General features: G+C 40.0%; 1 protein-coding gene across 4 annotated transcripts in view; it reads right to left on the reverse strand.

Annotated features, from left to right (window-relative positions):
- The window catches only part of LOC146668383 (nucleosome-remodeling factor subunit BPTF-like), a 58,420-nt gene that overhangs the window by 37,069 nt on the left and 7,746 nt on the right, over positions 1 to 13,605 (reverse strand). For 2 of the 4 annotated variants that reach the window (XM_085410286.1, XM_085410287.1), the window contains exons 3-12: positions 8,219 to 8,270; positions 7,835 to 8,003; positions 5,464 to 5,724; positions 4,811 to 5,008; positions 3,623 to 3,811; positions 3,239 to 3,414; positions 2,185 to 2,364; positions 1,684 to 1,865; positions 1,279 to 1,410; positions 422 to 551 (exon numbers count right to left, since the gene is read on the reverse strand). In XM_085410286.1, coding sequence (XP_085266412.1) covers positions 422 to 551; positions 1,279 to 1,410; positions 1,684 to 1,865; positions 2,185 to 2,364; positions 3,239 to 3,414; positions 3,623 to 3,811; positions 4,811 to 5,008; positions 5,464 to 5,724; positions 7,835 to 8,003; positions 8,219 to 8,270 — 1,669 coding nt within the window. The remainder of the gene's footprint in view (positions 1 to 421; positions 552 to 1,278; positions 1,411 to 1,683; positions 1,866 to 2,184; positions 2,365 to 3,238; positions 3,415 to 3,622; positions 3,812 to 4,810; positions 5,009 to 5,463; positions 5,725 to 7,834; positions 8,004 to 8,218; positions 8,271 to 13,605) is intronic. The other 2 variants (XM_085410289.1, XM_085410288.1) reach the window with 2 other exon arrangements.

Below are 13,605 nucleotides of genomic sequence, written 5' to 3' on the forward strand. Positions count from 1 at the left end.
TGAGGGAAATAACTCACAGCAGAGCTTAACTTTCTGCATCAAAGAGCCTTTGATCGGCCCTCATGCATGTATGCACAACATGCACTTCAGTGTTTCCCACTAAAAGGACTCATTTTCCAAAGTTTCAATGCAGATGTAGATTAGACCGACACACTGCAGTTACCATTAAAATTAGTGCACAATCATTTCACAAGTGCATCTAAGCATGATTGCCTATCTTACCATTTACATATTTGTCATTTAACTGTGGTCTTCCTGCACAGTATTAAGTACAAATTTACACATGGTCCAATCTGAAATGATGTGCTAATCTCTGGATGAGCTTATCCAGGTTTACATATGAAATCCATCATCCATTCAATAATTCATGTGCCAGAATTTAAATAATCAGTTCAACTGCAGCAATTTGTGCGGCGCCTACCTGATGTTTTATTGGAAAGGTGTATTTGACCCAGGTGGCCTGTTGCAACGTCTCCTCATCCTCCAACTTCTTCTCCCTTTTCTTTACTTTTTCTTTCTCCTCACGCTCCATGGATGTCATGCGATTTAACCTGAAATGCATTTTAAATTGTCATACAGCTCGTACATTTTAAATGTTTCCATCTTTATGCTAAGAGAAGCAGAAAACAAGTCGTTTTTGAGCAATCTGCATCTGAAATTTTGTTTTCATAGAATAAGATAAGATAAGATAACCTTTATTAGTCCCACACGTGGGAAATTTGTGCTGCATCAACAATATTATCATTGCTGCATGTGATAACATCATACATGGCGATGGATCACAAAAACTTCTTCCTTTCAAACTCTGATTAAAGATGAGGAGATGACAGCAAGTCTTGAAACCATTCCATGAAAACCTCCCACATATACACACTGATAGAAGTCCTTGAAACGCCACTTTCTCTCTCACTTACTAACAGTTCGGGCTTACACATACACACATTCTGCTCTTAACCTTGTGAAATCTTGGACAATCACTTCTTCAAAAGAGCCCTTGTGTTGCTGAAGCAGTCGTAGAGGCAGGGGTGGGTGGTGGCTGGTTGTGGACTTGCAATCTAAATATTATGCCTCACAGCCAGGGTGGGCCTTTTGATCTGATCTGGGTAAGATCAGCTCTGCCAGTTAACTGCATGCACATCCCCCCCATGTACGTGCACTGAAAGCTTGTTTGAGCTCTTCAAGGTATTTGAATTTTTTTGTAAAACTCAATTTATTTGTGTTTGTGAAGCGATAGCAGCATGTATGGTGCGCACTGTAAATATGTAAAGATTTTCATACCTGGTATGGCCCAGTGAATCCTTCCAGATGGGCAACATGGCCACAGGTTTGATTGCACACTCCAGGATGGCCAGAGCCAGTGCAAACTCTCTGGCCTTACTGCACATCTGAACTGCTTTGATCCAATTGGTCCTTGAAAGAAAAAAAATAAACAAAAACAACATTTTAGCATGTTTCGACCTCCTCCTGTACTCTGGGTTCTTTCAGATTTAGGCTACAGAATATTTGTAAGCGGACAGTCTGACCACGATTTGCTTTTACATCTGTTAAAAATGCTACTTTGACCCAAAAAGTAACTGATTTACTGAAAGATGTTAACCTCACTAGCAAGTTATGACATAAAACCTAAAACCCACTAAACAAAGCCAGTGGAGCACGAGATATTATTGTTATATCCTTTTATACCTGTGTGACGCCCAGTTCGGGTGCATGAATGGTGCTGGAACATTGTTCTCCAGCTGAATGATAGTGAGCCTCAATGTGGAGATAGTCAGAACCTTGGAGCCATAAATGGATCCGTTCCACTTAAACTCTCCTGCTGGTGTCATGCAGAATTTGTGGGAGAGATGCCGCCTCTTGTCATGGTCCTGTAAACAAACAGATAAATGGAATTTAGTTGGGAATTGGAATCCAGTAACTCAAAGAACTGAATGAGATTTTTCACTTGGAACTTAATTCCACATCTGTAACTAGATAGTAACTGGTGTAAACTGCCACATATAACAAGTAAAGACACATATGTTCACAAGTGAGGACAACTTCAATGTGACTAGCACTACCATAAAAACAGTAGAAACACATGCAAATAAAAACAGCAGAAGAATACCGTAACCAAAGAGCCAGGCAGACAGATGCAGTAATGAAAGAACATTCAAATGTTAGAAATAAAGATGTCATGCTACTTGCCTCTCTGTGCTGGTGCTTGTTGAGGGCCAGGGCGTTGGAGCTGTACTGGTTATGGTAGATGCGGTACTTGCCCTCCTGCCCAAGCTTGAAGTATTGGCTGAGGGTCCCCTTCATTACCACATCTTTGCTGCTGCGTGTGCTGACGCGAGTGATGTCACCTTGTGCGTTTACTACCAGTACCTAAAAAAGTAAGCAAAGAATGAAAATCCAGTTGGAATGGAAAACGTGTCCCTATTGTCTTCTTCCCATCACTCCCAACTGTTCACAGCAAATGCCTGCCCCTCCCTGACCCTGGTTTTGCCAGAGGTTTTTTCCTGCAAGAAGGGACTTTTTCATTCCCACTGCTGCTAAGTGCTTCCCAATTGTTGGAGCTTTCTCTCCATTATTTTAGGGTCCTAACATGACAATTTTAAGAGCCTTAAGTGGTGCTATATAGATAAAAGTAATCTGAATTGAACTACCCACACTGACAATGCAGCTTTGAAATTAGCTAAAGTAAAAAAAAAAACAAAAAAAAAAACTTATGAAAACGTGTATGAGTATGACACGCCTGAACAACCGCCGCGTTATATCGTAATATCCAGCGTTACAGTAGGTGGTTCAGGTGAAGATGATAATGTATGTTTATTTTCAATACCAATGTTGTCTCTGTGCATTTTCCAAGTCACAGTAAAATTATTACCAGCAATAACGAAGCATTCCCTGAACCTTTCATTATATCCTTAAACAAGCTCCTCCTCCCTTTTCTCTTACATTTACTATTGCTGACTGTAATTTTACAGCCAGCAATAAAAAAAAAAAATAGACAATATGATTTGTTGGATAAAGCATTAGAATATATCTTAGTTATAAGCATCAAAGTATCGCAAATAAAAATAATACTTTTAAGGAAAAAAAAAACACTGTTTAAGACTTTTTTGAAAGAATCTGTGGGAATCCTTGTGTTCCTTGTAACGTCATGAATCTAAATGCCGGTCTGAACGCCCATGTTAGGAAGTTGGCACCAATTTTTCATGTATAGTCTAAAAGCCCAAATCCATTGGTGGTTTCTTACCTCTCTGCCCTCCTTGAAGCCTTTATTGGCTTCATGAACAGCAGCTGCGACCTGTTGGTTTTTCAGCTGGCTCAGCTTGCTGTCCGGGTTTCTCAGCCGGGTCACCATGCGAGTTGCTGATGACTTCTTAGCACCGGGACCTGTCCCCTCACCGTTGGTGGAGTCTTTACCGTCCCCTGGTAATGCAATGTCCAATTCACTCAGATGCAGAGGGAGTGATACACAGCTCAGTAATAAACTCAGTAATATACAGTGTGGTGGGGATTAGTAAGACATAGTGAACAGCTTCTTCTGGGATCGTTTATCTTCTGAGGTAGTATAATGAGGTAGTATAATATAACATCATTCAGTATAATGTAGTCACATAACGCTGTTTTGTCAGACCTGCATCATCAAGGCTCGCCAGGGATGACTGGGAGGACTTGTCAGCCAAGTCTGGGGGTTCAGGACACCTCGGAGGGACACCAGCTCCAGTACTGCTGTTACTGTTTTCCTCAATGGGGTGGGGAGGCTGGCTTAGGCTGGGGATGCCATCGCCACTGACAGGAACAGAATTTGATGGCGGGTTTTCTGCTGAACAGGCAAAATACAATAAATGTAAATTTAATCATATACAGAGCTGACAGGTTAATTAAGAGTAATGTGACTCAACTGTGCTATTCCGTGGGTAACAATCCGAGACACATTTCATGGATCGTTTAACCCAACAACACAAAAGTAAACAGCACATATTGTAAATTAGAAAAATGAATACCAAGCCTTTAAAAACTTGGTCAAAAAGTGAAGGGTTAATATATAGGTTTAAAAAAAATCTTTCAGTTTCAGTAAAGACAGGAACTTTCTTCTGACCATTCTGAAAAATGTTGGGGCTGTGGCTCCCTCTGCTGATAAGCCATGCCTAATGCATGCAGCACATAAACACTTCAGGTGTAGCGATTGGTCACTTGAAAGTTAAAGGCTACTAGTCCAGAGAAAGAAACGCTCAACAATGAGGCTTGTGCACACATGACATCAATGATGAAGATGAGTCAGTTTTCTGGAGAAGTATATGCACATCGTAACTGAGCTATCAACCCAACAAAAGCAATTAATAAACAGAGCAATGTCTAATCAAAGGCAGCAGTTGCAAACAAGCAATTACAAATAAGCAGCCAAAGAAAAGCTTTTTGAAGAACCAGACAATGTGAATGCTGCCTCTAGCTGTTAAAGGAGCGTTTCTAGTCGTGCTGATTGCAGAGACAATGCAATGTGATTGCGAATCAACACAACACAACCAGCTTCTTAGCTCTTTAAAGAAAGCAAGTGTGAGGAACTGAGTTAAAGCACGAAATGACTGGAACAGTTTCAAGACAAAAGCCAATATTCAAGAAGTAACTACACCACTGAACACAAAAGCCAGTAGACGGAATGAGAGCAACATGCAAAGAGGAACACCAAAGCACTGGGAATAAATGTTGGAATGAAAATGAGATTCATCACTCAGTCCCGTGAAGTTGCAAACTGTAGCAGGGAAGCAGATCTCCAAAAGCAGCTTAACGAGGGCAATTTCTCCCTTAAATATTATCTATCTACCTTCATTGCTGTTAGAGACCTCCATATGGGAACACGCCTCCGTCAGAGCCTCTGCGGTCGAGGCCGGAGGCTTCGGAGCCTCGGCGGCCACACTAGAGCTTGCAGTGACCGTTTGCGTTGGAGAAGAGGTTGCTGGAAGCAGGGATCCATCTGAGATGCTACTATTGCCTTCTTGGCCAGTGGGAGGAGCTTCACCGACTACAGATGAACAGCAGCAACATTGTAAATATGTTGATAATGCATTGGTTACTTGGAGACACTGGAGAGGGGAAGTGATGATTGGGCACGTTTGTGTATTGTCTTTCTTAGAGTACGTGCAATAAAAGTGCTATTGCTCTTTTTAAATGCCTCTTTATCACAGAGGGCAGCATAGTCCCAACAAGACGTTGATGTGAATAGGCATATGTCCTTTTGTGATTGCCAGCCTGTGGCTTGTCTTGAAATGCTCACAGCATTTTAATAGGTCAAACACGTGTGAAATTGATTCATCAATCAATAACTAATCACAGGATTGCAGTGATGTCGTTTGTTCAAGGCTCAAAAGCAGAATAAGACGGCTGCATACATGTTTTGTTTTCCTATGATTATTACTTTGTAGCATATATTTGGTCATATTTTTATGGGTTTTAAAAAAAATTAAGAAACATAATTACCTCCAGCTTTCGCACCATCCACTTTTTTCTTTGTAGCTTCTTCTTCTTTTGTCCGCTGCTCCCCCTCTTCCTTTGCCGCTTCCTTTATCTTGGCCTCCTGCTGTCCTTCATCCTTCAACTTGACATCTTCGTCTTCCTTCTCCACATCCACCTCTCTTTTCTCCTTCTCCATCTGCGCTTTCAGGGCCTCCTCAGCAGCCCGTCTCTTCACCTCTTCCAGCTCCTCCTCCTTCTTAGCCCGCAATCGTTCCAGGATCTCCTCTGGATAAAAGAGGAAGACGTAAAGTGAAATAAACGAAAGAAAAAGTCAAATTCAGGGCTGAGCCAAGAGAAGGTACAAGAAAATTTGAAGGACTGGGAAAAAAAAAAAAAAAGAGTTAAAACACATTTGCTCTTCGTATGTTTATGTTGGTGGTTGAGATGTTCTCAGTATATGATCATCTAAATGTCCGTAAGAAAACTGATGAAGACTTTTTTATTTAATTATTAGAGTAAATCAACAAGTAGTAGATGGATTGATAGAAATGATGACTGAAATAATAGCAATGATAATGAAAAATGAGCCATGTGAGTACATTATATGACAAGATTGGACTTTATTTTTAAACATAAACTAGGAGAAAAGAGAACTGCCTTTCAATGGATTCCTGATGTTATGAATGGTGGAAGCGTTAGACTGTTTATGATTTCGATAAGTAGCACGTACAATATCTATATAATCACTTGTGTTAAACTGGGAAGAATTTGCTGAGAAGCAGCCCAATAGAGCTAGATTCTAGTAAGGGTCAATTTTAGGTCAACTAGTCCAGTGCTGGCGCACACAGCAAGAGTGACATTGCCGGGTAGGGCATGCTGGGTATTTAAAATCCTGGAAGGGTGCTTTAGAAACAGGAATCTTTGGTGGTCTGACGACAGGTGAATGTAAAACTGGTCAACGTAAAACCTCTCCCTGTGCTGCTGTAACTGAAATACAGCAAAAGTAATAAAAAAAAAAACTGGATGGCACGACTATTGATTCATACATTGTCCTACTGCATCAATAGCCAGGGAGAATTCAAACAAAGCAGTAGAAAGACTGTTCAGGTGAGGCTGCCATCTCTCCAAAACACTACAATTCTGATAAAAAACAAGGGCTAAAATCCCAGTGCAGCAAGACAAAAGCAAAACAAAACATAAAAAACAGGTCAAGGGAAAAGAAACACCAAAAATGCAAATGACTGACATCTGTTTTTATTGCTGACGCTGACAAATCTATGTTTGCAGAGGTAGCTTGTAGGCTTTGATGTAAGATTTTGTGGCCAATTTGATATTTGTTTAGTACATCAACTCTTTGTGAACGCATGTGTGTCATCTTGCACATCATTATCTGCCATTTGTGTTTATTCTCATTTTACCCAAATTGGGAAATCTTGCTCCAAGCAGTCCAAACAGAAGACCATGCAAACACTGAGGAAATGCCTTTATTGACACACACAAAAAGGGAATTACAATTATTCGTTTAACTCCATATTTTTGTTTCTTTTCTGTCCTAAAATTTCTTTTTTGTTTAAACAGAACTGCTTTGAAAATGCCAGAGCTGCTGACAAATGTCGTGTCTCCACCTCCCAACCAGATATGAAACTTGTAGAGGGGAGAAGACAAAGGTATGCCAATTCTGTACTGCGTATTATCACATTAAGACTTAAATATCTGTAATCCAAAACATAAGAGAGTTATGTAGCAATACATAAACTAGATTTAAATTTTAATTCAAACCCTCTGTTTACAAGGAGCAGCCAATCAGAGGAAAGTTGGCCTTAAAGTTAAAGGAGCTGAAGTGGCTGTTTTAAGGCAGAAGAAAACCCAGTGTAAAGAAAACAGAGAAAAGATCATTATGAACCATGACTAATGCAAGACTAATCTAGCATATATTTTCCAGTGTATTATTCTTACCAACTTCCACTGCAGAGCAAACAAAATGCTATAATAAATGAGCTGATATGTGGTCAAACGCTCTTAATTTTCAGACACACAAAACGCCCTGAAACAAACAAAAGACACTGGGAGATACTCTATAGGCAGAAAGAAAGGGATAAGGAGAGAGAGAAGCTCAAGTGCTGGACATGCTCCAGACTGGGACCAGCGTAACGTTACATAATAGCTCAGTTGATTCCTATGGCCAAGCCATCTATGACTGGGTGGCATTCATGAGTACTGGCGAGAACGCAGGCAGGAATGAGGAAAGAGAGGCAGGAAGAGAAAGGGGAAAAAATTACTTTGAGTTTAAAAGAGATCATTCTCCTTTCAAGCATGATTAAACTCAGCAACAGAGAGTATCTGAGACTGTCAGAGCCTATTTTATGAGGAGGAGAAAAAATGATAATCTCTTTACCATTTGCAGCAGTGAGGAAACATTTGTTGCTGCCACGGGCCTTGTTGGTTAGGTCCTCGGTGATGTCCATATGCGTGTGCACTTCGTCCCTTATTTCCTGAAGGGCTGCATACAGGTCAGCCTCCCAATACTCCTTATCCAAGCTATCTATCAGCTCAGCTAGCTGCACCTGAGAGAGATGTTCAGGGAGCATTCAGTAAATGATCACTCCACTTCATGAGCTCAAAGTTATGACAGGCTTACTGCCAAAAAAAAGAAAAGAAGAGGGAATGCCTGGAAGCATTTCATTAGAAAGAAGGTTTATAATAAAAGAGATGATCCAAAATGATTAAATGTGATTTGGTGAAGAGCCTACAACAGAGGCAACAAGATGAGGCACATTACCTTGGTGCTGTAGTACCAGATGGCTTTGTCCTCCAGCTCACCATCCTCTTCACTGTAGGGGAGACATGGGAAATTAGATAAAAAAAGAAAGAATTAAGGGGAAGAAGGAAGAGTTGCTGGCAGACATGCTCTAAATAATACAGACTCTGCTGTCTGTATTCCTTTGTTGGACTTTATGTGATTTAATTTGGCTTGTGTTTTTCCTTGTCAGGAGATTTATTCTTTTCATTTTATTTTTCATATCGAACTGTACAAGGTCCCTGAAGAGTGTGGTTACGCTTCCATTTCCTCAGATCCATAAAACAGGCTGTGCAAAACATGCAAAGTGACATACAGCGTTTGCAGCGCGGCATGATATATTATGTCGCAAACGACCGCTGGTGGTGACCACAGTGTGAGTTGGCACACCCAACGCTGCGGCTCTATTGTAGCTCTGCATTTAGAAAGATAACTTGAGGACCTGACTGCAGCTTTGGCTCATTCAGACAAATGTAGCTATGATTGTGACGCTAGCTTTCACAGTAGAGGACGGAGGCTTTCTGTCATGGGCCACCTTATCTCGTCAGTGATGTTCAGAGTAATTATATAACTTTCAACATAAAATAAATAAATACCATCGCTGTCAAAACTTTACTAACTGTGTGAACTAAGCAAAAACATAATTGGCTGTGAAGTTTTTCGTAACTTTGAAGAGTGAAGACAACATGAGAGATTAAAACTAGCAGCGAGCAGACCGACATCCTGAAAGGAGAATCAAAAGAGCAGAGATATGCATCGCCGCTTCCAGTCACACCTTTCAGAGTGCAAAGCAGGATGCAGTTTTAAGTTAAAGTGACATGCTTTGTATCCAGGCAACCACACGCACAGCCAATCATGTCCACCTAAGTCTTTGGAGAGAACTGTGATTTAAACCAAGGATTAGAATTTTTACCTGGATTCTGGAAATGATCTTTGCACAGTGGCCCTCTTGTTAGGTTGCACATGTCCCTGCCACTGTGGTTTGAATATTAAACTTAAGGTAGTAACACATTAATGGGTGTCAAGAAAAACTGCGAGGCGTAGCAGCTTAAGACTTAGTGGTACTGTCAGACTCACTTTATAAAATGAATGATCAGCAATAAATGCATAATCTTCAAAGTGTATGCTTGACTGACCAAAAAAATGAACAAAATGAGCCTTGTCAGAAATGATAAAGCCTATTTTTATCTTCTGTTTTGATTCAAATGAGTCTTTTTTTATTTATTTAAGTGAACTACATATAAATTCCTTAACAATAAGCAGGTACAGGTCTGACATGTCTATCAGAGGGACTGTTAGACATGTTTTTGGTTCTTATCTGCATTTACTGAACTCTTTAAATCTTTAAATTCTTTAAATTAAATCTCGTATACCTATATATAAAACTCGTATACCTATATATAAAATTCTGGAAGCCCATTTGATATACATTAGATTAGGGCTGTGTCATATTGTATTGCCTGTGGTAAAAAATAGTCTAAACTTTTTACATACATGATATAAAACTGTCACATTAAGATATCACCGATATAGATGCCCTGTGTTCACGCTTTTTACATACATGATATAAAACTGTCACATCAAGATATCACCGATATAGATGCCCTGTGTTCACGCTCCCCCGTGCACACAACAAGGAGACAAACCCAGACGTGTTTGACAGCGAGCGCCTCGTGTCCACATCTGATGGCAACTGAATAAAAAGGGGGCCAACTTCATTATCCTCCAACAAAGCTTTGCAAAATTTGCAAATTAGAAACATCAAACTCAAGAAACACACCATCAAGTAGAACCAGGCTACAAAGGCACGCAAGAAGGAGATATTAGCAGCTGGTAATGAGGGACCCAAAAGTAAACAAATGACTCAACCAAGTGTTGCTGGAGCACTCACTAGTTGCGCTCCATGTGACAGGACGAGCAAACGGTAGATGGAAACTACTGATGCGGTTACGCGGTGGAAAAGCAGCTGATTAAAGAGCTAGACACAAATTACAGCATCCCGAATAGAAAATATCCTTCACATTCAATGTTATTATGTGACAAAAACAATAGAGGTTGATGAAAACTTTAATTATTAAGTATTAAAAGGTATAAAACGCCACCTAAGCTACTTTTGCACTAACATTTGATTTCTGCTGTGTCACTGCCATTGCCATATAATGCTGCTGCTAGCATCATGTGGCAATAGCTTCACACTTTGAATTAGGTAGCAGTCATCAATGACAGAAGCTCATTGGAAAATACGTATAGAAAATACCCTCATTTTTTGGCCCTGATAAGTGCTGCTGAATGCAAGCTGCAATCACTGATTAAACACTGTTCAGTTTTTTTTCTATATTATCAGAAATTTCCTTGAAATACTGTGATGTACAAACACATATTAATGCATATTAATATTTGAGCTACAGTACATGTACTAGAGTATCACAGCTGGCTTAGGCCTCACAGGTCTCTTAGCAACAACTTTCTCAATAACAAGTGATTACAGAGATTACATGTTTTGTATGGAAATTTTGTACTTTAATATTTTTCCCCAAAGGCAGAGCCCATGTTTTTTTGCTTCAAGTACATCTTTGACATGATATGACGGTGCTTATCTGTTCATTTTACATAAAATGTTTATAAATCCTTTTGCTTTCTCTAAATGTTAAAAAACAAAACTGGAAATATCTTAATCTTTACATGATAATGGAACAACTTCACTTCACATGGACACTTGACTTCATTTTGCAGCAGCTACAGAGTTCCTGCCAAGGGAATGTGAAGCCTCAGGCCATGTAACAGTAGTGTCTATTCAGCATCCCTCCAGGCCATCTGTGCGCACAAAACTTTATTTCCCCCCATTGCACATACACAGCTTGTGCACTTCTTGTAAGTGAACAGAGCTTTTAAAAGGTAGTCCAAAGACTGGTTGCTCAGCACCTGCTGTTGGCTGATTTGATGATCAGGGTGGAGCAGAGGAAGCAAAAAAAGTGAAATGTAGCAATGACAAACCTCAGGCCACCTAAACTCCTAAATCTCCTTTTGTTTAGGTCATTCACGCTCCTTTATGATTTATGTTGCACACTGTCTGCTGCTGCTGATCCAGCGGGTGCACATACACACCATCTGTGGCTGCTCAATACTAATATCAGTTGCTAGCATATGGGACCAATACTGCTGATAGTAAGGTTATGTTAAAACTATAATGGAGATGTAGCCTGGTTTAATAAAAAGCCGGTCTATTCCAACATGCAGATATGTACTCATATGCATGAAACCAAGTTATGATACAGTAGGGCTGTTCGATATAACGATATATATTGGATGACGATATAAAAAACATCTATCGTTTCATTTTACGCTATCGTTTGTTACGTGGTGTCGCAAAATAAACTGTTTACGGCAATATTTTTTCATTGTTCTGATGGTCACTGTAGTGGCTATATTAATTTCTTAAAGTTCTCTCTTTCTCTTATATTTAATATAACCACACTACGGACGGACAAACGACTGCTTGTTAGCAACAACGCCTTTCCGCTTGTTTATTTTCCACATAAAACTTTCACAATAAAGCTCAAAGATCCTGTTGAGACTTTTCAAAATAAACTGAATCACGTGAAAGAGTATGCAGAGTATTTACGGATGAGAAGCAAAAAAGAGCCGTCAGGTGCTAAAAAATAAACCTTAAACTCAAACGTTAGAACAGGCTTTTCCCCGCAGCACGCCGTGTAATAAATACTCACAAAGAAGGCCGTTACAACTTATGACTAAAAATGTATTGTTTCATGCATCGGTTAAAACACTCGACTCCAGGTACACGACGCCCAGCTGGAAACACTTCACGCAAGTCGAGCTGCCCGAGACTCACAGAATTTACAGAAAGTTTTTGTGATTCATTCGTTATCGGACGATAGATGTCTGATATGAGATTTTGGTCATATGGCACAGCCCTATGATACAGTGTTAAAAACTAAATCACCACTTCAATTACAAATTTATCTGCAGCAGAAAAGTATACTGTCCAATCATTTCCACAATATGATTGTACAGTGTGGATAGAAAGAATACGGAAATTGCTGACTGTTAGTCCTGCTGGTGAATTATCCGTTTTGCAAACCTTGTTGCACTGAACAAAAATTGTTTTATGTCTGTTTGACTATGCTTGGCTGTGCTTTTTGGATGTTTCAACCTGAATGTTAATATCAAAGGCATTTGACCAGTACTCATAACCGTGACACTGATCTGGGCTGAACTGAGTGGGAACAAAGCCTGGTTGTAACCTGAAGACCTTTTTAAAATTTCCAGATTATTTCCAGGTTCAGACATGTTATTTGCTGTTAACTCTGTCTGAAAAAGTTTACATGTTTTATTACTGATAAAGCACATATGTTTGTCCTCATATTAGCTCATTAGAGCTCTTGAAAAAGACAAACAAACAAAGAATTTCAATCGTGTCACGTTTGGTGGGTCATTAGTGGACTTTCCAGTAGGGCTGGGCCATACCATACCGTTCACGGTAATACCGGTAATAATGTTGGGCAACGATAAGAAAATGAAATACTGCCACAGAATATGGGTAAAACGCGCATGCACAGTGCCTTTGTTTACATCTGCGCGAACGCAGATCGTTGAATGAAACAGATAAACCAGAACTGGTTTGTAAAAATGCTGCAACCTCAGTGGTGTGGAACTGGTTTAGCTTTCCTCCGTCAGATACACAACAAAGCACTATTTTTGGTAGAGCATGCTGGTGGGCCGTCGTTATTACCGTGTTTTTTGGAAAATGCGGCACACTTAAAATCAATTCTTTGATTTTTCTGAAAACCGACAGTGCCCCTTATAATCCCGTGTGCCTTATGTGTCTTAGGTCATATCGCCCTGCTCAACTTTCCAGTACCGGTAATCTAGATAATCTACTAATGTATTCGCCACCCTTTCATATGGCAATCAGTGTTATCATGGCTGCTTTAATCGCAGTTGGGAAAAGTTGCTAATCTACTTTGCCTGTAGTTGCTACAAGTTTCTTTGACATTTTATGCTCTCTGGTTGACGTGTTCCTGCTTACTTCTTCCTCTGTAGCTCCTTAAGGGCACCTGAGCATCATTGTTTTGACACAGGTGCTGCCTGTGGGCAAGTAATCAACAGTTATGTTAATGCTAGCCAACTTAGCCACCTAACATGCCAGTATGTCCTATTGATATGAAGACATTGCCATAAAAATAAAAATTACCCATTAGATCCTCGGTTTCGTGGATGCCAGAAGTGCATGAAAACTCTTGTGTTCTGTCTTGCAGCCGACCACAGAAGATGTAATGTGCTCTACCAAGTCATTAAAAAATGGGGCCTAAGAGGAAGCGCCTTGTTTCTGTGTGTGAGTTGTGCTAAAC

The sequence above is a fragment of the Rhamphochromis longiceps genome, linkage group LG6 (assembly GCF_057381845.1).
Source record: "Rhamphochromis longiceps isolate RC_006_pf linkage group LG6, R_longiceps_female_GT1.1, whole genome shotgun sequence".
Taxonomy (NCBI): Eukaryota; Metazoa; Chordata; class Actinopteri; order Cichliformes; family Cichlidae; genus Rhamphochromis; species Rhamphochromis longiceps.